The following is a 27,939-nucleotide window of genomic DNA, read 5'->3' on the forward strand; positions in this document are numbered from 1 at the left end:
TTGTGTGTGTTCTAGGACTCTCATATCGGTCTCTCCTACAAATCCTCCTGTGAGACTAGGAGTTTCTCCCACCACATCAACCACCACAGGGTTACACATCCAGAGCTTTTGAGGCTTTCTTTTTCCACACCGGTACCCTGGGTTCCATGGTCTGTCTTACTACCCACTTTCTCTTCCTGGTTTATCCTCATGCAAATGTGGAACCATGTAGTCCAACAGCCACCACCTCACCCACCCATTCCTCCCTGCTTTGCCATGTGCCCTCCCTGCCACAGGGAGGTGTCTGTCTCCACCCCTCCTACCAATCTGAGTGAATGTTTCTTCTTTCACTTCTTGGTTGCCAGACGTCCTTCCATACAATTCAATTTTATGGTACTCCTGGTTATTTTTTGCTTACAAATTTCTTGTTTTTCTTCTTTTGGTTTTGCAAGGAGGCAAAGTATATCTACCTACACCTCCATCTTGGCTGGAAGTCTCAACTTCAAGAAATTTAAAAAGTAGAGGTAATTTTGGTCTATCTGGCACCAATCCCAGTTTGGCTGCCTGCTACAACGAAAGCCAACTTTATGCAACAGCTGCTGGCAAAAGAAAAGAGATTTGTTCAAGTGCTGGCCACATGAGAAGATGGTGGGCCTTACCTCCAAACCCAATTTTAACTTCTCAGTGCTGGCAAAAGTTTTCATAAGGAGGGAGAGGGAAAGAAGAACAAGGTGATCGAGGAAGGGCTTTGGGCATGCAGGTAGTGTTGTTCATGGTCCCATTATGGATTTTCATGGGCAGTGTCCTGGATTTGGCCTTCTGGTTTATGTCAGTTGCATTTCTATGTCTGGGCTGTTGGCAATGGCTGGGGCCTTGAGGTCAACCTGCTCCTTAGATTCACACAGGAACTGAAACTGCTAACTAAAAAAATTATAACAATTTGACATGCAACATCTAACTTTGAGGAAAAAGATCAGGTTGGAGTAACATGCTGGGTTTAACATTTAATAGAATTAATGTGGGTGGCTTTATGTAAGTAGACTGTGTCCATTCTTCATTATGTGTTCAGTGTCTATTTCATGCTATTTTCTTTTCTCAATCATCTAGCTGATATGTCAGCAGCATGGAAACAGGAAATCAAACAAGAGTGTCATATTTTATACTTCTGGGATTTCCCCAAGACTCAGAGGATCGATCCATCTTATTTTGTCTGTTCCTGTCCATGTATCTGATCACTGTGTTGGGAAACCTGCTCATCATCCTGGCCATCACCTCTGACTCCCACCTCCACATGCCCATGTACTTCTTCCCTTTCAACCTGTCCTTGGCTGACATCTGTTTCACCTCCACCAACATCCGAAAGATGATGGTGAATATCCAGACACAGAACAAGCCATCACCTATGCAGAATGCATCACCCAGATGTGTTTTTTTATGGTGTTTGAGTTATGAACACTTTTCTTCTCACAATGATGGCCTATGACTAGTTTGTAGCCATCTGTCACCCCTTACACTACACACTCATCATGAACCCCCACCTCTGTGGCCTGCTGGTTCTCATGTCCTGGTTCATTAGTGTAACATACTCCCTGACCCAGAGTCTGTTGACATTGAGGCTGTCTTTCTGTACCAACTGGGAGATTTCACACTTATACTGTGAACTTGCTCAGGCCCTCACACTAGACTGTTCAGACACACTCATCAGTCGCATCCTGATCTATATGGGGACACCCCTTCTTGGCATTGTTCCCTTCTCAGGAATTCTTTCCTTCTATATTCGAATTGTCTCCTCAATCCTGAGAATCCCATCAGCATATGGGAAATATAAAGCCTTTTCTACCTGTGGGTCTCACCTGTCCACAGTTTCTTTATTCAATGGGACAGGATTTGGTGTTAGTCAGTTCTGATGCACCCTCTAAGAGGAGCATGATTGCTTCGGTTATGTGCATTGTGGTCACCCCAATGTTGAACCCCTTCATCTACAGTCTGTGGAACAGGGACATCAAAAGCACTGTATGAAAAGTTCTGGGGAAGGGCAGAAGGACAATAACTAAGGTGGGGGGGCTGAAATGGGAGGAAAGTGGGGAGCACGTGGGGGGAGGGCTGGGAATATAAGACAGAAAACTGTACTTGAACAAGAACTAAATAAAAATAAAAATATAAAATAAAGAAAAGTTTTGGGGAGAATGCTCTATGTTCCATAAGGGGAACACTCATCCTGAGATTCTAAGCTGACAGGGGTAGGAGCAGTTGCCTAACGAAATCCCACTTTTCTGTATAAAAGATTTAAATATAAGTTGTGACACCATTAATGTCCTGGAGGAGAACATAGGCAGGAAAATCTCAGATATTTCATGAAGCAATATTTTCACTGATATGTCCCCTAGAGCAAGGGACATAAAGGAAAGAATAAACAAATTGGATCTCACAAAATAAAGGGTTCTGCACAGCTCAAGAAAACAGTATTAAAATAAAATGAGAATCAACTGTATGGGAAAACGTTTTTGCCAATGATAACTTGGAAAAAGGTTTAATCTCCTAAATATATAAAGAACTCACATGGCTCCATCAAAGAAGACAAGCAGCCCAATTAAAAATGGGTAAAGGACTTGAACAGATACTTTTCCAAGGGTATCTGGACATGCAGAGGGTCCAGAGCCATATGAAAAGATGCTCAGTATCACTAGCTATCAGAGAGATGCAAATTAAAACCACAATGAGATGCCACTTCATGAAGGTCAGAATGGCCATCATGAACAAAGCAACAAACAACAAGTGTTGGAGAGGTTGTGGAGAACAGGGAACCCTAGTTTACTGTTTGTGGAATTGCAGACTGGTATAACCACTATGGAAAACAGTATGGAAATTCCATTAGAAAACTGAAGATGGAACTGCCTTTTCATCTGGCAATTCTACTGCTAGGATTGTATCCTAAGAACCCTGAAACACCAATCCAAGAGAACCTATGCACACCAATGTTCATAGCAGCACAATTTATAATAGCCAAGTGCTGTAAGTAACCTAGGTGCCCATCAGTAAATGAATGGGTCCAAAAACAATGGTACATTTACACAATTGAATTCTATGCAGCAAAACGAAAGAAGGAGCTCCTATCCTTTGCAACAGCATGGATGGAACTGGAAAGCATTATGCTGAGTGAAATAAGCCAGGTGGTGAAAGGCAAATGTCATATGATCTCACCTTTCACAGGAACCTACACAACAAAACAAGCAAACAAACAATATATAACCAAAGACACTGAAATTGAAAACAGCCTGACAGGGACCAGAGGGGAGAGGAAAGGGGGAATTTTAGAAGAAAAGGGTGAAGGGTTTACAAGAACAATTATAAAGGACATGTGCACAATAATGGGGTGGTGGTAAATGGAAGGGAGGTGGGGGAACCTGAGGTGTTGGGCTGGCATGGGGAAAAAAGGCAGAAAATTGTACTTGAACAACAATAATAATAAAATAATTAAAAAGAAAAAGAAATCCCACCTCTTCATCACAGTGAATTTTCCTTATCATCCATTCTCTGTAAGTGACTTTGGATACGATGGCTTTTTAAGCATTTATAGAGTATGGTCTTCATGGATTTACCTGTTCTGGAAATTTTGTTTAAGTGGAGTTATACCATTTTAAAAGTCCTCCTGCCTTCTCTTTCAGTGAAACTGAGTTCACTCTTATTGCAATCATCTTGACCCCCATTGTATAGTCTTAAATGAAGTCTCCTTACCTGTTTCACTATGTCTCATGCAATTTCTCTTAGCTATAATCAACATCAATTATGGAAATTTCTTTATAACTAGTTTCTACCAAAGAATCTTAAATCTGCATAATGCCTGATGTCTTGCCTGTTTGTGCCAATGATATTATGTTTCACAAAAGACTTTGGATAGGAAGAGGACCAAAACTCACTTACTTAAAGACTTGCATCAGTTTAATTTGGGGCAGAAAAATTCATACAGCCAGGTATAAGATTATGTTTTATAATATTCAAAATATGTGAGTCCACTGAGAAGGTAATGACAATACAAGAGATATGCAGACTAACTGGATGGAGAGAACATCAGGAGAATTTAGATAGGTTGTAATGCGTCTTTTAAAAAAAGATTTTATTTATTTATTTTCAAAGAGAGTGGAAGGGGGTGAGAAAAAGAATGAGAGAAACTTCAATATGTGCTTGCTCCTTATACACTCCCTACTGGGGATCTGGAACTCAACCCAGACATGTTCTCTGACTGGGAATCGAACCAGCAACCCTTTTGTTCACAGGCCAGCACTCAATCCACTGAGCCACACCAACCAGGGCTTTGGTTATGCATCTTCGATTGCTGATATTTAAGTGGAAAGTTTAGTAAATAAGAGGAAGAACATTCTATTTTTTAATTTAATTATTGTTCAAGTACAGTTTTCTGTCTTATATTCCCACCCCCGCCCATCCCCCACAGTGCTGCCCACCTTCCTCCCATTTCCACCCCCCACCTTAGTTATTGCTCATGTGTCCTTTATACTTGTCCCTGTGAATCCTTCCCCATTTCCCCTGTGATTCTCTCCACTTTCCCGTGTCATATCTGTCAGCCTGTTCTGTATTTCAGTGTCCTTGGTCATATTTTGCTTGGTTGTTTGTTTTGTTGTGTAGGTTCCTGTTAAAGGTGAGATCATATGGTATTTGTCTTTCACTGCCTGGCTTATTTCACTCAGCATGATGCTTTCAAGTTCCATCCAAAGGGTGGTAGCTTTTTCCTTCTTTCTGCTGAATAGAATTCCATGGCGTACATGTAACATAGTATTTTGATCCATTCATTTACTGATGGGCATTTACATTGCTTCCAACTTTTGGCTATAGTAAATTGTGCTGCAATGAACATTGGAGTGCAGAGGTTCTTTTGGATTGGTGTTTCAGGGTTCCTAAGATATACTCCTAAAAGTGGAATTGCTGGGTCAAAACGCATGTTCATTTTTAGTTTTCTTAGAAAATTCCATACAGTTTTTTACAGTAGTTATACTAGTCTGCAATCCCACCAACAGTAAACTAGGGCCCCCTTTTCCCCACAACCTCTCCAGAACTTGTTGTTTGTTGCTTTGTTTATGATGGCCATTCTGACTGGTGTAAAGTGGAATCTCACTGTGGTTTTAACTTGCATCTCTTTTTTAGCTAGTGATATTGAGCATCTTTTCATGTGCCTCTGGATCCTCTGTATGTCATCCTTGGAGAAGTGTCTGCTCAAGTCCTTTGCCCATTTTGTAATTGGGTTGCTTGGAGGAAGAACATTCTAGACATAGATAATTAAGTTCAATGGTCATCAGGTTACAAAGAACGTGGTCTGTTTGAAGAACCACATGAAAGACCATACGTGTAAACAAACTTAGCATTCAACAGAATTGCTTGTAATGGGTTCAGGCTGCAGAGATTTTGATTTAGCGGGTCTGGAGAAGGACCTGATATTTAGCACGTATAAGATCCCAGGGAATGCCTATAAATGGATCAGCAACCAGTGATGAAGTTGGAAAGGGATAGAAGAAACTAAACTATGAAGGGTTTACCATATGATCTCACCTTTAACAGGAACCTGAATTAAAAAAAAAAAAACAAGCAAGCAAAATATAGCCAGACACTGAAATACAGAACAGGCTGACAGGGACCAGAGGGGAGAGGAAAGAGAATCTCAGGGGAAAAGGAGAAGGATTCACATGAACAAGTATAAAGGATGAATGGACAAAAACTAAGAGGGGTGGAAATGGGAGGGAGGTGGGGAGCACTGCGGGGGGGGCGGTATGGGATGGGGGTAAAAGACAGAAAACTGTACTTGAATAATAATTAAATTTTAAAAATGCTTTCAAAAAAGGGTTTATAGACCTCGGCAAGGAGTTCTGATTACACCTAAAAAAAAATTGCCTTCCATGTAAAAGAAGAGAAACTGAACATTCAGAAGCCTTTTAGGACACTCTGGCAAGAGCAGGAAATGGAAATCACCAGCAAATCAGAGCAGCTATACTCTGATGAATTTTGAGAGATGAAACAAGAAGAACATTAAGTGGGATGTCAGCCAGCTTGCAGTTAAAGGTCCTTCCACTCCTTGAAGTCACCCATCTCTGCAGCTCTGTTGTCTAATACACAAGACTTTTTACATTCCTTAGGTCATCTGATACCTTTCCCAAGAGGACACCAACATCCTTAGTATTAGACACTTTCATATTCTCAATGCCTTCTGAACCTAAATAACTGGAATCAGGTGAACCTGACAAACCTTGGAACAAAAAGCAGGGCCAAGTGGGTGCCTCTGGTTGGAACTTAGGACCTCTAGAAATTTCAAGAAGATGACACAGGCCAAATAAATTATCATCCTTAACTCATTGTATTTATACTCTAAGGCTTAAATTTTTTAAGATTTTATTTACGTACCTTTACAGTGAAAAGGAAGGAGAGAGGGAGAGAAATATGAATGTATGGTTCCCTCTCGTGAGTCCTTTGCTGGGAACTTGTCTGCAACCCAGGCATGTGTCCTGACTGGGAATTGAACCACAATCATCTGGTTCGCAAGCCCGCGATCAATCCACTGAGCTACACCAACCAGGAGGCTTAATATTTTTAAATAAATATTTTTGAAGTATAATGCTCATGTAGATGTTATTTTCTTAAACTGTGTTTTCCCTTTTAATCAAGCATTTCTGAAACTTAATTTCTAGATTGATTAAGATTTTCTATGGGGACCTACCTACTACCCCCAAATTTTAATACCTCATCTCCTCTCCTTGAATTTTTCCATCACTGAGCCAAACACTGGGCTTATAATTTATAAAGCATTGCTGACTATTTAAGAAAACTACCTTGGAACTGTCTTAAAATCATCCCCAAATACTTTTATTAGTAAGAAGATATCCCAAGCTGGTTTCCTCACAAAGAGACTCAGAGACAGTGATGAACATGCAGGAAGCTTACCAGGTAGGAATCCTAGATTCAACACCTGGTGAAGAGCAGATGTGTGAAAAGAAGTTGTCCTCATTTACAGAGAGATATAATCTTTTCCCAGGTCCTGGGAGGTAACCCTTAAGCCCTTGACATTTAGCTAGTGATAGAAGTGATAGGTTATTGTGGGGGACCCCATGGACCATACTTGATAGTTCATGCTAATGAGATGACTGAAGATGGCAATGGGTTGTGCCAAAGAGACCAAGCATGTATTGAAGGGTTGGCGCTTTAGGGGAACCGAAGGCAGCCCAGTGTCTGGGGAGGAAGGCTGGAGAGTGAGTTCAACCAAGTGGGAAATTATTCAATTTATCCCATCGATGAAATGAAGCCTCAGTAAAATCTCAAAACACTGAAATCCAGGTGTGCTACATCAGAGTACCACAGAGTCTTGCAAGGAAGACTCTGACTGTTGTCTCACATTGTGGCCAGGATGAGGTAATTAATTTGAACCCCATGGGGAGAGGACAACAACAAGATTTACCTATGGGACCTTTCAGATATTTCCCCATGTGTATCTTCTTTTGACTAGTCCTGTTTTGTATTCTTTTCCTATAGGCAAGTGTAATCATAAGTCTAACACTGTCTTAAGTTCTGTGACTCATTCTGGTGAATTATTGAACCTAAGGGAATTCCCTTGCTTTGAGTCATTCTAGCAAATCATCGAAAGTAAGGGTGCCCCTTTATTGTGGCCAGCTGATCTGAAGTGAGGTGCCTGGGGTCTCCTGAATGTGTGGCTGATATCTGAAGTGAAGACAGTCTTGCAGAGACTGTTCCCTCACTGTGTGGTCTGGTGAACACTTTCTAGCAACCAAGGGCAGTGCAAAAATCAAGCCAAGCTGAAGGCCATCAAAGGCTCCCTAAAATCACGAGGGAACTCTGGATCTAGGATGAATCTTTCTAGTTGGCTGGAACTGGTGCAAAGAGGCCAAATATCAGAGAATGTGGGCAGCCTCAGACGGAGCCATGACCTTGGTTATGTTGCCTTTCTGTAGCTGAGGCAGGTACCTAGGGGAGCTGATGCTGACATTTGGAGCAACATGTCCCTCACCTCTAGTATGACATTATTTCTTTTATGTAGTAAAATAATTTAATGGAAAATTTGCTATCTTAACCATTTTAAGTGTCTTGTTTAGGGGCATTAAGTTCATTCACATTGCTGTACCACCATCATCACCATCCATCTCCACAAGTCTTTTCATCTTGCAAACACGAAACTCATTATTTCCCAATTAAATGCTCACTCCCTGTTCCCTCTTCTCCCATCCCCTGGCAACCAATATTCTACTTTACATCTTATACATTTCACTACTTTAGGTGCCTCACATAAGTGAAATTACACAGTATTTGTCCTTTCATGTCTGGCTGTGAAATTGATGAGGAGATGTAAGATGAATTGGGAAATAGAATTATCCGAATATTGAAAACCATACATCCCAGTTTTCTACTAATGTCTTAGTTCATAAGCATTTATTCAAGTTCAGTATTAATGCCATCACATTTCAATTTCAAAATACATTAGTTTGGAAAAGAAATCAAATACTCTATCTTCTCAAGCAACTGACCCCGATCGTGAAGTAGCAAAAACATAGAAAAATGGAGAAGAATCATGGGGAAACTGTACAAAGAATAAACACCACACAGGAGAGAGCTGGGATATTTTGTAATGATACAATCAGGACAATCAGGACCAAGAGTCCTGGGTAATGCACAGGAAAGCAAGACGGGTATACTGATGGGCTGCGCATTATCCTGGAGGGACTCGCGCTGAAGTACAAAGTCCAAACGACCTCTAAATTCATTACATCTGTTGTAACAGGAAAAACTGTAGACCGAGAGTAGGTCCATATGGGTACAAATACACCATAAGACTGCGATCTCAGGTTTCTTGTTACACATGTTTGGTTTTGTTACTATTTACAGTCTATGAGACAAAAAAGATTCATAGGTATAAAACTAAGCTATTCTTCTGATCACCCTCCAGAGAGCACTCTTGATGTCCCTGTTCCTCAGGCTGTATACAAAGGGGTTCAGCATGGGGGTGACAACAGTGTACATCACTGAGGCCACTGCACCCTTCCTCAGGGAAGATGACACAATGGAACTAAGGTATACCCCAAGGCCTGTTCCATAAAATAAGCAAACAACTGACAGGTGAGAGCCACAGGTGGAGAAGGCCTTATACTTCCCGCCTGATGATGGGACTCTCAGAATGGAGGAAACAATTCGAGTGTAAGAAAAAAGGATCCCTGAGAGTGGAACACCACCCAGGAGAGCACCAAAAAAATAGATAAATATGTTATTAGTGGATGCATCAGAACAGGCAAGTTTGAGGAGTTGAGAAGCATCACAAAAAAAATGAGGAATTTCCACATAGGCACAGAAGGTAAGTTGTGTCACCATTAAGAAATGCAGCTGGGAGACCAAAAGGCTGATGGAAAATAACAGGAGGACCCACAAGCCACAGAGGCGGGGGTTCATGATGACCAGGTAGTGTAGAGGCTGACAAATGGCCACCAAACGGTCATAGGCCATTATGGCCAGAAGAAGACTCTCCAAACATGCAAATAGAGAAAAAAAAGTGACCTGAGTTAGGCAGCCTGCATAGGTGATCAATTTGCTGTGTGTCTGGAGGTTCACCACCATCTTGGGGACTGTAGTGCTGCTCAAACTGATGTCATTCAGGGACAAATTGGAAAGGAAGAAGTACATAGGTGTGTGGAGACGGGAATCAGAACTGACAGCCAGGATGATGAGCAGGTTCCCCAGCACGGTCACCAGGTACATGGCCAGGAACAGCCCAAACAGAAGAGGCTGCAGCTCTGGATCATCTGACAGTCCCAGGAGGAAGAATTTGAAGTCACCTGTTCGATTCTGTGGTACTATTCAAAAAGGACACAGTTTGAAAAAGAAGAGAGGGTTGAATAATTAAAACAACTGTAGATACATCCATTTTTTGCAATCAAGCAATTTACAAATAAAGGAATCAAACTTTACAATACCCAAGAGTTGGAAGCAACCTAGGTGCCTGTCAATAAATGAATGGATCAAAAAACAATGGTACATATACACAATGGAATTCTATGCAGCAGAGAGAAAGACGGAGCTCCTACCTTCTGCAACAGCATGGATGGACCTGGAAAGCATTATGCTGAGTGAAATAAGCCAGGGATTGAAAGACAAATACCATATGATCTCACCTTTAACAGGAAACTAAGTAACAAAACAAACAAGCAAGAAAAATATAACCAAAGACACTGAAATAGAGAACACGGGGACAGCGACCAGAGAGGAGAGGAGAGGGAATTTCAGGGGAAATAGGGGAGGGATTTAGAGGAAAAAATATAAAGGATACATGAACAACAATTAAGAAGGGTGGAAATTGGAGGGAGGGGGGAGCATAGGGGTGGGATGGGATGGGAGTAATAGACAGAAAACTGTACTTGAAAAATAATTAAATAAATTCTTTTTAAAAAAAGGAATCACACTTGAGCTTGAGGTCCATACACCACCCACCACCACCCCTTAACCTTAAGCAACATTTCTCAGTTTTGAACTCTTTTGGAACTCTTTCTTTATAGAAAGGGCATTTGAGATTAAAAAACTTCATAAACAAGCCGGAGGACAAGATGGGGACAGACTAGCACAGAGGGAATCCAGCTCCCGTACACCTGGTAGAAAATTCAGGTGGATCTACTGAGGAACAGCATAATCAACCAACAATTCCCCAGCATTTAGGAAAATAAGAGACCAGAGAGTGTGACAGAGGGATCAGACAGCTGCGGGTCAGTGAGTACTCTGGGATGTGAGTGAGGACAAAAGTGGCTGTGCCCCTGGCCTCCAAGAGGGAGCTGCGCCCATGGCCTGATACCTGAGTGCAGACAATAAGAGGCGACAGGCGACCTAACCACTTCGGTGCCACCACCGTGGCTGGGAAACAGAGACCTCGGTCTGGTACCAGCGCCGGGGCTCCTGCTGCAGAGGTAACTCTGGAAGCCCGACACCTGATGGGTCTACAACATACTCTGTGGGAGCCGTGGGCCTGCTACAGGATACCTGTGAGAGAACTGACTCCCTCCCTCGCTTTCTAAGCAAGGCTGGGCAATACCTGGCAGAGACCTGTAAGCTTAAGTTTACGTAAAGGGTAACAAGGCAGAGGGCTGTGTTCAACTGCAGACTCTATGATCACCAGCTCACCAGCCCACCAGCCTGCCAGCCCAGGGGATTTAAGAAGGACACTGTTGTTGCCAGTCTTTTGGGGATTGGGCTGGGCTGAGAGGCAGGCTTTGCGGAGAAGTCTTTATTGGAAAATGAACTGAGGTGTTCTGCAACAGCAACTTGCCTCACGGCCCACCCAGCCCACCAGCCATCCAGGGGAGGAGCCGGAGCACTTGGATTCTGGCACAGGACTGGGAAGGATAGTGCCAGATCCAGCAGGACCCAGGCAGCTGGCCAGGGGTGCAGGCGCCCACATCCCAAACCAGTAGCCTGGCTGGCGCGCCTGTGAGAGCCTGCAGGCCTGCATCCCAGGCCACAGAGAAGTCCTCCTGCAACCCAGAAAAACCAGTTTGGACAGTTTGAAACAGCCAAAGAAAGATTTTTTTATATTCCATCTCCCCCCCCACCATGATTAGACACTTCATTTCTAAGTAATCTTATATTTTTAAATTGTATTATTGCTCTATCTTTCAATACTTTGTTCCTCTCATTTCTTTCTCTCTGATTTTACTCCTTCCTTTCTTCCCAAACTTTTCACTTATTCCTCCTTTCTCCTGACTTTTTTGTGTGTGAGTGTGTGTGTTGGATTGTTTGTTTCTTTGTTTGTTGCTTAGTTTTCTTTTTTTTAATTTTCTTATTGAACTCTTTGTTCAAGTACAGTTTTCTTTCTTCTATTCCCAGCCCTGCCCCCCCAGTGCTCCCCACCTCTCTCCCATCTCTGCCCCCCAGCTTAGTTATTGTCCATGTGTCCTTTATAGTTGTTCATGTGAGTCCTTCCCCTTTTCCCCTATGATTCTCTTCCCTCTCCCCTCTGGACCCTGTCACCACGATCTGCATTTCAGTGCCTTTGGTTATATTTTGCTTGCTTGTTTGTTTTGTTGTTTAGATTCCTGTTAAAGGTGAGATCATATGGTATTTGTCTTTCACTGCCAGGCTTATTTCACTCAGCATAATGCTTTCCAGTTCCATCTATGATGTTGCAAAGGGTAGGAGCTCCTTCTTCCTTTCTGCAACATAGAATTCCATTGTGTAAATGTACCATAGTTTTTTGATCCAGTCATTGACCCATGGGCATTTAGGTTGCTTCCAACTCTTGGCTATCATAAATTGTGCTGCTATGAACATCGAGGTGCATAGGTTCTTTTCGATTGATGTTTCAGGGTTCTTAGGATATAGTCCTAGCAGTGGAATTGCGGGGTCAACAGGCACGTCCATTTTGGTTTTCTTAGAAAATTCCATACTGCTTTCCATAGTGGTTGTACCAGTCTACAAACCCACCAGCAGTGAACTAGAGTCCCCTTTTCCCCACAACTTCTCCAACACTTGTTGTTTATTCCTTTGTTCATGGTAGCCATTCTGACTGGTGTTAAGTGGTATCTCACTGTGGTTTTGATTTGCATCTCTCTGATAGCTAGTAATATCGAGCATCTTTTCATATGTCTCAGGATCCTCTGTATGTCTTCCTTGGAGAAATATCTGTTCAACTCCTTTGCCCATTTTTTATTTTTTTTAAAGATTTTTTATTTATCTTTAGAGGGGAAGGAGAGAGGGAGAGAAACATCAATGTATGGTTGTCTTTTGTGCGTCCCCTGCTGGTAGTTAACCTGCAAGGAACCGGCTTCCAACCCAGGCATGTGCCCTGACTGGGAATCGAACCGCGATCATCTTGTTCGCAGGCCCGCGCTCAATCCACTGAGCTACACCAGCCAGGGCCTTTGCCCATTTTTTAATTGAGTTGCTCATCTTCTTTGAGTAGAGTCATGTGAGTTCTTTGTATATTTTGGAGATTAAACCTTTGTCTGAGGTATCATTGGCAAATATGTTTTCCCAAACTGTTGCTTCTCTTTTTATCTTGATGCTGTTTTCCTTGGCCATGCAGAAGCTTTTAAGTTTGATGAGGTACCATTTGTTTATTCTTTCCTCTATGTCCCTTCTTCTAGAGGACGTATCAGTAAAAATATTGCTGTGTGGAATATCTGAGATTTTCCTGCCAATGCTCCCCTCTAGGGCTTTAACGGTGTCACAGCTTATATTTAAGTCTTTTATCCACCTTGAATTTATTTTGGTGTATGGTGTAAGTTGGTGCTTGAGTTTCATTGTTTTGCATGTGGCTGTCCAGTTCTCCCAACACCATTTGTTGAAGAGGCTATCTTCACTCCATTTTATGTCACTGCCCCGTTTGTTGAATATTAATTGACTGTAGAGTTTGGGGTTTCTTTCTGGGCTCTCTGTTTTATTCCATTGGTCTATGTGACTGTTTTTATTCCAGTACAATGCTGTTTTGATTACAGTGGCCTTGTAATACAGTTTGATATCAGGTATTGTGATTCCTGCTTTGTTCTTCTTTCTCAAAATTGAAGCTGCTATTCGGTGTCTCTTATGGTTCCATATAAATTTTTGAAGTGTTTGTTCTATTTCTCTGAAACATGCCAGTGGCACTTTAATAGGTATTGCATTGAATCTGTAAATTGGTTTGGGTAGTATGGACATTTTGATGATGTTAATTCTTCCAATCCATGAACACGGTGTACGTTTCCATTTGTTTGTGTCATCCTTGATTTCTTTCTTCAGTGTTGTGTAGTTTTCTGCATACAGGTCTTTTACATCCTTGGTTAGGTTTATTCCCAGATATTTTATTTTCGTTTTTGCTATATCAAATGGGATTTTTTTTCTTGATTTCTGCTTCTGCTGTTTCATTGTTAGTATACAAAAATGCCTTTGATTTCTGGATATTGACTTTGTATCCCGCTGCTTTGCCAAATTCATTTATTAGTTCCAGCAGTTTTTTCGTAGAGTCTATAGGATTTTCCATGTACACTATCATGTCATCTGCAAACAAGAACAGTTTTGTTTCCTCCTTTCCAATTTGTATGCCTTTTATTTCCTTTTCTTGTCTATTCGCTGTGGCTAGAACTTCCAATACTATATTGAATAGAAGTGGTGAAAGTGGACAACCTTGTCTTGTTCCTGGTCTTAGTGGAAAAGCTTTTAGTTTTTGCCCATTGAGTATGATGTTGGCTGTAGGTTTTTCATATATGGCCTTTATTATATTGAGGAATGCTCTCTATCTTCCCCCTTTGCTGAGTACCTTTATCATAAATGGGTGTTGAACCTTATCAAAAGCTTTTTCCACATCTATTGATATGATCATGTGGTTTTTGTCTTTGCTTGTGTTTATGTGGTGTATTACATTTACTGGTTTACGAATATTGAACCATCCTTGCATCCCTGGGATGAATCCCACTTGGTCGTGGTGTATGATCTTTTTGATGTATTGTTGGATGCGATTTGCCAATATTTTATTGAGGATTTTAGCATCTATGTTCATCAGTGATATTGGCCTATAATTTTCTTTCTTTGTTGTGTCTCTATCTGGTTTTGGAATTAGGATGATGCTGGATTCATAAAAAGAGTTGGGAAGTTTTCCCTCCTTTTGGATTTTTTGAAATAGTCTGCGAAGACTCGGGGTTAGTTCTTCCTTAAAACCTTTGTAGAATTCTCCTGTGAAACCATCTGGTCCAAGGCTTTTGTGCGATGGGAATTTTTTGATTACTTCTTCAATTTCATCTGCTGTTATTGGCCTGTTCAGGTTTTCTGCTTCTTTTTCATTGAGGTTTGGAAGATTATATTTTTCTAGAAATTTCTCCATTTCATCTAGGTTTTCAAATTTCTTGGCATACAGCCCTGCATAGTAATTCCTTCAATCCCTTCTATTTCTGTGGTATCAGTTGTAATCTCTCCTCTTTCATTTCTGATTGTGTTTATTTGGGTCCTCTCTCTTTTTTTCTTGATAAGCCTACTTAAAGGTTTATCTATTTTGTTTATCTTTTCAAAAAAACAACTGCTGGATTCATTGATCCTTAGAATTGTGCTTTTAGTCTCTATGTCATTTAATTCTGCTCTGATCTTGGTTATTTCCTTCCTTCTACTTGCTCTGGGCTGTCTCTGTTGTTGTTCCTCAAGTTCTTGGAGGAGTTGGGTTAGGTTGTTTGTTTGAAATGTTTCTATTTTCTTTAGCTAAGCCTGTATCGCCATGACCTTTCCTCTCAGAACTGCCTTCACTGTGTCCCATAAGGTTTGGATTGTTGTAAGTTCATTTTCATTTGTTTCCAGAAACTTTTTTATTTCTTCTCTGATTTCTATCTTGACCCATTCATTGTTTAATAGCATACTATTCAGTCTCCATGATTTTGGGTGTTCTTGGTTTTTTCCTGTGTGGTTAGTTTCCAATTTCAGTCCCTTGTGATCAGAGAAAATCCTTGGTATGATTTCTATTTTCCCAAATTTGTCGCGTTGTTTTGTGTCCTATCATGTGATCTATCTTGGAAAATGTTCTGTGTGCATTTGAAAAGAATGTGTATTGAGCTTCTTTAGGATGAAGGGCTCCATATATATCAATTAGGTCCATTTCATCTAGAGTGTCATTTAATGCTGCAATATCTTTGTTGATATTTTGTTTGGAAGATCTGTCCATTTTTGACAGTGGGGTGTTAAAATCCCCTACTATAATTGTGTTGCTGTCAATATCTTTTTTGAGGTCCTCTAGGATTTTCTTTATATATGTGGGTGCTCCTGAGTTGGGTGCATATATATTTAGATGTTAATGTCTTCTTGATGGATTCTTCCCTTGAGCAATATGAAGGGACCTTCTGGGTCTCTCTTTATGGCCCTTTTTTTTTTTTGCAGTCTATTTTGTCTGATATGAGAATTGCTACCCTGGCTTTTTTTCTTGTCCATTTGCTTGGAAAATTTGTTTCCAGACTTTCACTTTTAGTCTGTGATGGTCTTTTGACCTGAGGTGGGTCTCTTGTAGGCAGAATATGTGTGGGTCATGCTTTCTTATCAATTCAGCTATTCTGTGTCTTTTAATTGGTGCGTTTAATCCAATTACGGGTAAGGTTATTATTGCAAGGTACTTATTCATTGCCATTTATGTACCTGTGTTTGTCTCCGTCTCTCTCTTTTCCTTCCTTTTTTTAAAGCAGCCATTTTAGTAATTCTTGTTGAGCTGGTTTGGTGGAAGCATATTCTTTTAGACTTCTTTTGTCTCAGAAGCTCTTTATTTGGCCTTCTATCTTGATTGAGAGCCTTGCTGGGTATAGTAGCCTTGGATGTAGGCCTCTGTTTCTCATTACTTGGAATATTTCTTGCCATCCTCTTCTTGCTTGGAATGTTTCCATTGAGAAGTCAGTAGCCAGCCTTATTGGGACCCCCTTGTATGTCACTTTCTTTTTCTCCCTTGCTGCCTGTAGGATTTTCTCTTTGTCTTGGAGGTTTGCCATTTTAATGATGATGTGTCTTGCATTAGGCCTCTTTGGGTTCCACCTGCTTGGGACTCTCTGCGATTCCTGGATCTGTGTGACTTTATCACTGCTCAACTTAGGAAGATTTTCCATTATTACTCTTTCAAGGAGGTTTTCTATCCCTTGTTCTTCTTCCTCTCCTTCTGGTATTCCTATTATTCGGATATTATTACGTTTCGTGTTGTCTTCCATTTCTCCTAAATTCTCCTCATTTTTTCTGATTCTCTTTTCCCTTACTTGGTTCATCTGGGAGATTTTTTCTATCCTCTATTCAATCTCACTTATGAGATCTTCCGCCATATCAATTCTATTCTTCATACCTTCTACTGTGCTCTTCGGTTCAGAAATTGTATTCTTCATTTCCTCTTGGCCTTTACTGATGGTTTCTATTTCCTTTTTCATGTTGGTATGATTTGCAGAGAGTTCATTGTAGCTCCCCTCGAGTTTCTGGTAGCTCGTTGTAAGCTCTCTGAATTTCCTGATAACCAGTGCTTTGAATTCAATATCTGATAGTTGGCTTGGCTCTATTTCATCTAGCATTCTTTCTGAGACTTCCTCTTTTTCCTTCATTTGCGGATTGTTTCTTTATCTTCCCATTGTTTGTGAAACTCTTCTTGTTGTCCTCCACTTCTTAAATTGATCTCTTCTGGTTCCCTGGGTTTATGGTGTGAACTGTGGTAAGATACCTGTGAAAGTCAGCGGTGCAGTCTCCTGCAGGTATCTCGGTGTTCTCCGCTTCCACCTACTCCTTTCTTTATTGTGGGTGTGTGATCAGTTGGGGGGGAGGCAAAATGGTTTATGATAGCAGAAGATTATTTTATGTTATTTATAGACACAGTGGACAGAGAAGAAATAGACAATCTTCCGGCTACGTATAGAGTTAATCCTGCTCTTCGACCCAGCTTGCCACTTTTAGGAAAGGGTGGGCATAAGTTAAGTGTCTTGTTAAGCAGGGGGGGCTTGTGAGTTGTATCTAGAAAGCAGTGTGGTTGCAGGTGGTCAGATTTGAGGTAAGGTGACAGTACAGTTTAGTAACTGGCTGTAGCACATCAGTAAATAGAGTAATAGAATTTAGGCACCTGTAAGGTGGTCTAACGTCCGAGAGATGTGTTATGAAGTATTACTGTTGTACAGAACAGCTCTTATTTACAATAATATTAGAGCAACACTCATGTGATAGATTCTATGTGATCTGTCTAAATGGCAGTTATAGAGCTTGAGTCGTATAGCAAAGGAAAGCAAGTGAAGTATAGAAAGTCAGCAAATCACTGTGGAGGAAAGAGCAGTGGGAACCTGTCAGGTACTACAGTATACCCAGCCAGGACTAAAAAACCTGTACAGAGAGAGGAGGGATACAAAGATATTCTTAAAATAATAAAAGGAGTAAGAATAATGCAAAAAAATAATAGTACACCTAAAAGAAAACTAAACAAACAATCCAACACAGACACACACACACACACACACACAAACACACACACACAAAAGTCAGGAGAAAAGGGGAATAAGCGGAAAATTTGGGAAGAACAGAAGGACTAAAACCAGACAAAAAGGAAAAGAAATGAAGGACAGAGTACTGAAAGATAGAGCAACAATACAGTTTACAAGATATAAGATTAGTTACAAAAGAAGTTGAGAGAGAAAAAAAAGGGGGAAGGGAAAACACACACACACACACACACACACACACACACACACACCAGAGAAGGAAAAAAAAACAAAAGAAGAAGCTCCCTTCCTTTGTTGGTTTCAAACTGTCCAAACCGGTTTTTCTGGTTGCAGCCTCTCTGAGGGCAGGTATGCAGGCGCTGACGAGCAGGCTGCCAATTGGTCTGTGGTCGCGAACACCCCAGGGTGTCCCGAGGTATCTGGCACTGTCCTCCTCAGTCCGGTGGTGGGAACAAGGCGTTCCCAACCCTCCCCTGGATGGCTGCTGGGTGAATAGGCCGTGAGGCAAGCTTCGGTCTTAGAGCCCCTCAGTTCACTTTCCAATAGAGACTTCTCCACAAAGCCTGCCTCTCAGCCCAGCCCAATCCCAAAAGACCAGCAACAACAGTGTCCTTCTTAAATCCCCGGGGCTGGTGGGCTGGCGGACTGGTGACCATAGAGTCCGCAGTTGCCACCCTTTGCGTTAACTTAAACCCACAAGTCTCTGCCCCATATTAACCTGCCTGCCTAGACGGGGAGGGGACAGTCAGTTCTCTCCCACCGAGTCTGTTGCTGGCCCACCGGGTGCGGGGCCTCCAGCCTTCACTCCCTCACAGGCGCCCCAGCCCTGGATTCAGACGGGGCTTCTGTTTCCCACTGATGGTGCTGGCCCCCCTTGGGCGCCAATTCTCATCAGTACTCACACTCTGCCAGAGGTCGCCCGCCCTGGGCGCAACCCGCAGCTTAGGCGGCCGCGGGCCCACAACCGCTTTTGTCCTCACAAGCCTTCTGAAGTCCTTGCCGGCCTGCAGCTGTCTGGTTCCTCTGTCACACTCTGTGGTCTCCTATTTTCATAAATGTTGGGGAACTGTTCATTGATTATGCTGTTCTTCGGTAGATTCACCCAGATTTTCCACCACATGCATGGGAGCTGGGTTCCCTCCGTGCTACACTGTCACCATCTTAATCCCTCCCTGTTGCTTAGTTTTCTTTTACCCACAAGAGACACAAATAACTGGGAAGTGCAAAAGGACCATAGTGGGACCCTAAGAGGGGGCATCTCAACAATAGTGACACAGAGACAAATTTCACTTTGCTATAGCAGAAAAGCCTCAGTTGCTGCATAGGTGTATTATTATTTTTTTCATTATTCTCACATCTTTTATATTTTAATAGTATCTTTGTATTCCTCCTCTTTCTGTATAGGTTCCTTAGTCCTGGATGGTTATATTGTACTATTTGACAGGTTTCCCCTATTCTTTCCCCCTAATTTTCTATACTTCATGCAACTTGCTTTCCTTTGGCATACTACCCAAGCTCTATAACCCCCATTCAGACAGATCACATGGAGTCTGTCATGTGAATGTTGCTCTAATATTATTTTAAATAACAGCTGTTCTATACAACGGTAAATACTTCACAACACATCTCTCGGACCTTAGACAACCTTACAGGTTCCTGAATTCCATTACTGTAGTGATTAACTCTATTTGCTCACACACTACACCTAATTACTATCCTTTACTCTCACCTTACCTCAAAACCTGACCACCCACAACCTCACTACTTTCTAGATCCAACTCACAAGACTTCCCTTCCCAACAAGAGACTTATCTTCTATCCATCCACTCTTAAAAGTGGCAAGCTGGGTTGAATAGTACAGTTAACACTATACATAGCCTAAATATTGTCTATTTCTTCTCTACCGACAGTGACAGTAAATAACATAAAATACACTTCTGCTGTCATAAACCATTTGCCTCCCCCTCCAACTGATCACACATGCACAAAAAAAACGTAGGTGGAAGCAGAGAACACCAAGATACCTGCAGGACACTGCACCCCTGAATTTCACAGGTATTCTACCACAGAAGTTCACACCATAAACCCAGGGAATCACAACAGATCAATTTAAGAAGCTGAGGCCAAGAAGAAGAGTATCCCAAACAGTGGGAAGACAAAGAAAGAATTCCAAAATGAAAAAATAGATGGAAGTTGCAGAAAGAATGTTAGATGAAATACAGGCAAGTGAACTGTCAGATATTGATTTCAAAGCACTGGTTATCAGGAAATTCGGAGCTTACAATGAGGTACCAGAAACTCCAGGGGAGCTACAATGAACTCTCTGCAAACTATACCAACATGAAAAAGGAAATAGAAACCATCAGTAATGGCCAAAAGGAAATGAAGAATACAATTTCTGAACTGAAGAACACAGTAGAAGGTAAGAATAGTAGGATCGATGAGGCAGAACATTGCATCAGTGAGTTAGAGGACAGAGTAAAAATATCTCTCACGCAGAGCAAGAAAAGGAAATGAGGCTCAGAAAGAATGAGGAGGGATTGAGATAAATGCAAGACAATATGACATGTAATAAAATATGAATAATAGGAACACCAGAAGGACAAGAAGAAGAACAATGGATAGAAAACCTATTTGAAAGAGTAATAACAGAAAATTTTCTTAATTTGATGAGAGAAAAAATAACATGAATCCAGGAATCACAGAGAGTCCCAATCAGGTGGAACTCAAAGAAGCCCACTGCAGAACACATCATCATGAAAATGGCAAAACTCCAAGAGGAAGAGAGAATCTTAAAGGCAGCAAGGGAGAAAACAGAAGTAACATACAAGGGAGCCCCAAAAAGGTTAGCTACTGACGTCTCAATGGAAACACTCTAAGCACGAAGAGAATGGCAAGAAATATCCCAAGTAATGAGAACCAGAGGCCTACAACTAAGCCTACGTTACCTAGCAAAGCTTTCAGTCAAGATAGAAGGCCAAATGAAGAGCTTTCAAGACAAAAGAAGTCTAAAAGAATATCCATTCACCAAACCAGCTCTACAAGAATTACTAAAAGGGCTGCTTTAAGGAAAAGAAGGAAAAAATTGAGATAGAGAGGAAAACAGGTACATAAATGGCAATGAATAAGTACCTTTCATTAATAACCTTAAATGTAAATTGATTAAATACTCCAATTAAAAGACATAGAATAGCTGAATGAATAAGAAAACATGACCCACACATATTCTGCCTACAAGGGACCCACCTAAGGTCAAAAGACCATCACAGACTAAAAGTGAAAGGCTGGAAACAAATTTTCCAAGCAAATGGAAAAGAGAAAAAAAAGCCGGGGTAGCAATTCTCATATCAGACAAAAGAAACTTCAAAAAAGGGCCATAAAGAGAGACCCAGAAGGTGACTTCATAACATCAATGCAAGAATCCACCAAGAAGACATTCACATCGAGGATATGCATGCACCCAACGCAGGAGCACCGAAATATATAAAGAAAATCCTAGAGGACCTCAAGAAAGATATTGAAAGCAACACAATTAAAGTAGGGGATTTTAATATCCCATGGTCAAAAATGGACAAATCTTCCAAGCAAAATATCAACAAATATTGCAGCTTTAAACAACACCCTTAATGAAATGGACCTAACTGATATATATAGAGCCCTTCATCCCAAAGGAGATAAATATACATTCTTTTCAAATGCACATAAAATATTTTCAGAGGGACCACATGAGAGGACACAAAACGATTCTCAACAAATTCAGGAAAATTGAAGTCATACCCAGCATTTTCTCTGATGACAGGAACTGACAATGGAAAACAAAAAAAAAGAAAAAACCCAAAACGCCGAAAATCAGGGAGACTGAATGGTGTGCTATTAAATAATAAATGGGTCAAGATTGAAATTAGGGAAGAAATAAAAAACTCACTGGAAAGTAATGAAAATGAACTCAAAACAACCCAAAACTTATGGGGCAAAGAGAGGCAGTCCTGAGAGGGAAGTTCATAGCAATACAGGCTTACCTAAAGAAGATAGAAATATTTCAAACAAACAACCTAACCATATGCCTGCAAGAACTCAAGGAATAACAATGAAGATGGCCCAGAGCAAAGAGAAGGAAGGAAATAACCAAGACCAAAGCAGAATTAAGTCCATAGAGACTAAAAGCACAATTGTAAGGATCGATGAATGCAGGAGTTAGTTTTTTCAAAAGAAAAACAAAATTGACAATCCTTTAAGTAGGCTCATTAAGAAAAGAAGAGAGAGAACCCAAACTAACACAATCAGAAATGAAAGAGGAGAGATTACACCTGATACCACAGAAATAAAAGGGATCCTGAGAAATAACTATAAAGAACTGTATGCCAATAAATTTGAAAACCTAGGTGAAATGGACAAATTTCCAGAAAAATATAATCTTCAAAAACTCAATGAAGAAGAAGTAGAAAGCCTGAAGAGACCAATAACAGCAGATGAAATTAAACCAGTAATCAAAAAACTCCCATCACAGAAAAGCCCCGGACCTGATTGTTTTATAGGAGAATTCTACAAAGCATTTAAGGAAGAGCTAACCCCTAATCTTCACAGACTATTACAAAAATTCCAAATGATGGAAAACTTCCAAACTCTTTTTATGAAGCCAGCATCATCCTAATTCCAAAAGCAAATAGAGACACAGCAAAGAAAGGAAACTTCAGGCCAATATTGCTGATGAACATAGACGCTAAAATCCTCAATAAAATATTGGCAAATCACATCCAACAATACATCAAAAAGATCATACAACATGACCAAGTGAGATTCATTCCAGAAATGCAAGGATGGTTCAATGTTGCTAAACCAGTAAATGTAATACATCACACAAACAACAGCAAGGAAAAAATCCCCTTGATCATATCAATAGATGCAGAAAAAGCTTTTGGTAAGGTATAACACCCATTTATGATAAAGGTACTCAGCAAAGGGGAAATATAGGGAGCATTCCTCAATATAATAAAGGCCATATATGAAAAACCTACAGCCAACATCATACTCAATAGGCAAAAACTAAAACTTTTCCACTAAGACCAGGAACAAGACAAAGTTGTCCACTTTCACCACTTCTATTCAATATAGTATTGGAAGTTTTAGCCTCAGCGATTAGGCAAGAAAAGGAAATAAAAGGCATTCAAATTGGAAAGTGGGAAACAAAACTGTCATTGTTTGCAGATGACATGATAGTGTACATAGAAAATCCTATAGACTCTACCAAAAAACTGCTGGAACTAATAAATGAATTTGGCAAAACAGCGGGATACAAAGTCAATATCCAGAAATCAAAGGCATTTTTGTATACCAACAATGAAACAGCAGAGGCAGAAATCAAGAAAAAAAAATCCCATTCAATATAGCAAAACACAAATAAAATATCTGGGAATAAACCTAACCAAGGAGGTAAAAGACCTGTATGCAGAAAACTACACAACACTGAAGAAAGAAATCAAGGAAGACACAAACAAATGGAGACATATATCGTGTTCATGGATTGGAAGAATTAACATCATCAAAATGTCCATACTACCCAAAGCAATTTACAGATTCAATGCAATACCTATTAAAGTACCAATGGCATATTTCAAAGATATAGAGCAAACACTCCAAAAATTTATATGGAACCATAACAGACCCCAAATAGCAGCTGCAATGTTAAGAAAGAAGAACAAAGTAGGAGGAATCACAATACCTGATATCAAACTGTATTACAGGGCCACTGTAATCAAAACAGCCTGTTACTGACATAAAAACAGGCACATAGACCAATGGAATAGGACAGAGAGCCCAGAAATAACCCCAAATCTCTACAGTCAATTAATATTCGATAAAGTGGGCAGTAACATAAAATGGGGTAAAGATAGCCTCTTCAACAAATGGTGTTGGGAGAACTGGACAGCCACATGCAAAAAACTGAAACTCGAGCACCAAATTACACCATACACCAAAATAAATTCAAAGTGGATAAAAGACTTAAATATAAGCTGTAACACCATTAAAGCCCTAGAGGAGAGCATTGACAGGAAAATCTCAGATATTCCACGTAGCAATATTTTTATTAATATGTCCCCTAAAGCAAGGGACATAAAGGAAAGAATAAACAAATGGGATCTCATCAAAATTAAAAGCTTCTGCATGGCTAAGGAAAACAATATCAAGATAAAAAGAGAAGCAACTTTTTGGGAAAACATATTTGCCAATGATACCTCAGACAAAGGTTTAATCTCCAAAATACACAAAGAACTCACTCGACTTCACTCAAAGAAGACAAGCAACCCAATTAAAAAATGGGCAAAGGACTTGAGCAGATATATCTCCAAGGAGGACATACAGAGGATCCAGAGACACATGAAAAGATGCTCAATATCGCTAGCTATGAGAGAGATGCAAATTAAAACCACAATGAGATACTACTTTACACCAGTCAGAATGGCCATCATAAACAAAAACAAACAACAAGTGCTTGAGAGGTTGTGGGGAAAAAGGGACTCTGGTCCACTGTTGGTGGGATTGCAGACTGGTACAACCACAATGGAAAACATTATGAAATTTTCTAAGAAAACTAAAAATGAACGGGCCTTTTGACCCAGCAATTCCACTATTGGGAGCATATCCTAACAACCCTGAAACATCAATCCAAAAGAACCTATATACCTGGATGGTCACTGCAGCACAATTTACAATAGCCAAGAGCTGGAAGCAACCTAGATGCCCATGGGTCAATGACTGGATCAAAAAGCTATGGTACATTTACACAATGGAATTCTATGCTGCAGAAAGAAAGAAGGAACTCCTACCCTTTGCAACATCATGGATGGAACTGGAAAGCATTATGCTGAGCGAAATAAGCCAGGTGGTGAACGACAAATACCATATGATCTCACCTCTAACAGGAATCTATACATCAAAACAAACAAGCAAGCAAAATATGACCAATGACACTCAAATACGGAACAGGCAGACAGGGTCCGGAGGGGAAAGGGAAGAGAATCATAGGGGAAAAGGGGATGGACTCACATGAACAACTATAAAGGACACATTGACAGTAACTAAGGTGGGGGGCGGAAATGAGAGGGAGGGGGGATTACTGGGAGGGGCAGGGCTGGGAATATGAGACAGAAAACTGTACTTGAACAAGAATTAAATTAAAAAATAAAAAAAAAAACCTTCATAAACAGAGAAAGATATCAGCCCTGTGATTTGAAAGTAAAATTATGGAATAGCCCCTGGGTTGTGTGGCTCAGTGGATTGAGCACCAGACTGTGAAGAAGGGGGTAGTCAGTTTAATTCCCAGTCAGGGCACATTCCTGGGTTTCAGTCCAATACCCCCAGTGTGGGGTGGGTTACAGGCAACCACACATTGATGTTTCTCTCCCTGTCTTTCTCTCTCCCTTCCACTCTGTCTAAAAATAAATAAATAAATATATATATGTGTGTGTATGATTTTGTTTATTTATATACATATAAATAAACAAATTCTGTGTGTGTGTGTGTGTGTGTATATATATATATATATATATATATATATATATATATATATCCCATTCCATATATATATATGGAATGGGACAGATTGTTTTCTAAGTGTAAATCATCTTAACTGAAGAACACTAAGAAGAAGTTGAATGTACTTTATCTCACTCAGGTGCAGTACCAGAAATTCTCTTAATTTACAATGTAGTCTTGAAGAGCTAAAACCACATTAATTGTATTCTATCTTAATATAAAATGTTCATAAGCAGATAGATTTTTGTATGGCAATTATCTTCAAGGGTTTTCATCTTTACTTGGATCTATGACATCCATCTTCCATGGAGATAAGTGTTCGCTCAAACGAGTGGGTTGTCTTGTCAAAGTCAGTCCTTCAACTATAACTCAAATATGTATAATTTTGGCCTTGGTGGACTTCACATCTTGAAAACCATATTCTCTAAATGCACAAAATCATACAGCACCCCTGATCCTAAAGATGGTGTTAGTTTACAGTGCACCAAAGATTAAATAATAATTCACATTCATGAATACTCTGTACTCACTTTCTTGTGAAAACGTATTTTCTGTCAGTGATACACAATCTCAGAGAAACATCTGTGCTTCAGTTTGTACTTTACTGTTTTTGTTCATTGTGACTAGGTAAAACTTACATTTCTTTGTAACCACAAACATTTGTGAAGTGTTGATTTCTTATCAAATCCAACCCTCTAACAAACAGTTGAGAAACTGAGGACAAAGCCAGGTCTCAAACTATATGTTGGCCTTCTTTTGCCAGCCTGAGTCATTTCAAGTCAATTCTTCCTGAGAGAGGGATTGCATTTCTCCTCAATTCAGCTCCCTGAAGGCTACTCAGGTCATTTCTTTTGACAGGCCAAAACATGAATTACTGAAGCATTACATTGTCAACATATTTCTTCCTTTGTGTGACATCCTAGATTCCTAGGGATATAGCTGATCATTTCTAATTTGTAAGTACTACCTGCATTTACATGAACTATATCATAACTATTTTGCATCAGAAGTGATATACCTTAGGAAAATCAAAAGAGAAAAAACAAATACTATCACATTTGAGGAGTTTTTCATATGTAAAATAGGTATTTTAATTGAACTGACATTATAGTTTGTTGTAAAAAATTAAATTAAATTCTTTTTTCATTTTCTAAATTTTATTATTGTTCAAGTACAGTTGTCTGACTCTTCTTCCCCCTCTCCACCCCACCCCAGCCATCCCCATCTTCCTCCCCTGATTCTACCCACCCTTGGTTAATAAAATTGAAGTATAAACATAAAATTGTTAAACAGTGGTTATCAATGCTGGTGGATATTATAATTATCTATCCATCTTTTAAAATTGAGATAAGTGATATAAGCCAGTCAGAGAAACACAAGTACCATATGATTTCATTTACATGTGGAATCAAATGAACAAACTGAACTAACAAGCAAAATAGAGATGGACTCGTAGATAGAGAACAGGCTAGCAGCTCTGGGAGTGGAGGATTTAGGGGAGGGGAAATTGAGATAAAAAGAAAGAGAGAAAGAACTTATGAACACAGACAACAGTGTGGTCATTGTGGTGGGGATGAGTCAGTATAGGTGGAAGAAGGTTTAGGGGAGCTAAATGGCAATGGAAAAATACGATAAAAAATAATTTTTAAAAAATTAGTGATGGGCTGGCCTTAAATTAGAACCAGTTAAATCATAAATTCCACACATAAGTCCTTTTTGCACATTATCATAAAGCTAGAGCAGATGACTATTGTCAGACAATTAATAAATGTATTAATGTTATCAATTCTTTTCAAAACCATTTTAATCACTACCCATATTAAAATATAAATATTTAATAATGCATGCTGTAGAAACTATATTGATTTTTATTGTCATTCAATTACAGTTGTCCCCATTTAGACCCTGCCCTGCCACCCCCACCTCCCACATTCAATCCTCAAACCTGCCCTTGTCTTTGTCCATGGGTTCTTTATACATTTATTATTGATAAAACTTGAGTTTTTTTCTTATCCCTGCATGATCTTCTCCTGTGCTTCAGTTGTCCAAAGGCAAAAACTGTCATGAATCTGGTGGATGCATTTTATTTTCAATGTTTTTGTACTGGTACTGATTTATGTATTTATAGCAGTTTTCCTAAAAACTAGCCTAAATACTCACATGCTACAATATGGTTCTCTGAGTTCTCATTTACCATAGCTTTGCATTTTAAGTCTCTCTGTGAAATACATATGTTTATCTCAACACTTAATTTTCTAAAGATTGTATTTATTTATTTTTAGACAGAGGGGAAGGGAGGGAGAAATACATCAATGTGTGGTTGCCTCTCATGCACCCCCAACTGGAGACCTGGCCCACAACTTAGGCATGTGTCCTTACTGGGAATCAAACCAGTGACCTTTCAGTTCACAGGGCAGTGGTCAGTCCACTGAGCCACACCAACCAGGGCATATTTCAGCACTTTAAATGATGCACAGCATTACCTGTG

The 27,939-nt window shown here is 40.1% G+C and overlaps 1 protein-coding gene and 1 pseudogene across 1 annotated transcript; one reads left to right on the forward strand and one right to left on the reverse strand.

Moving 5' to 3' along the window:
• The first annotated feature begins 1,201 nt into the window (after nt 1-1,201).
• LOC118984648 (olfactory receptor 7C1-like) lies at nt 1,202-1,998 on the forward strand (annotated as a pseudogene).
• Nucleotides 1,999-8,867: 6,869 nt separating this feature from the next.
• LOC118984606 (olfactory receptor 18-like) lies at nt 8,868-9,750 on the reverse strand. Its single transcript, XM_037042749.1, has one exon. The coding sequence runs from the start codon at nt 9,733-9,735 to the stop codon at nt 8,905-8,907; it is 831 nt and encodes a 276-aa protein (XP_036898644.1). The 5' UTR covers nt 9,736-9,750; the 3' UTR covers nt 8,868-8,904.
• Between the last annotated feature and the right edge of the window lie 18,189 nt (nt 9,751-27,939).

This window comes from Sturnira hondurensis, unplaced genomic scaffold, assembly GCF_014824575.4.
Source record: "Sturnira hondurensis isolate 20B ecotype Veracruz unplaced genomic scaffold, ASM1482457v3 Scaffold0003693, whole genome shotgun sequence".
Lineage (NCBI taxonomy): Eukaryota > Metazoa > Chordata > Mammalia > Chiroptera > Phyllostomidae > Sturnira > Sturnira hondurensis.

Excerpts from the sequence above, each read along its gene's own strand:
- LOC118984606 (XM_037042749.1), bottom strand. The coding sequence starts at position 9,735 with ATGTACCTGGTGACCGTGCTGGGGAACCTGCTCATCATCCTGGCTGTC.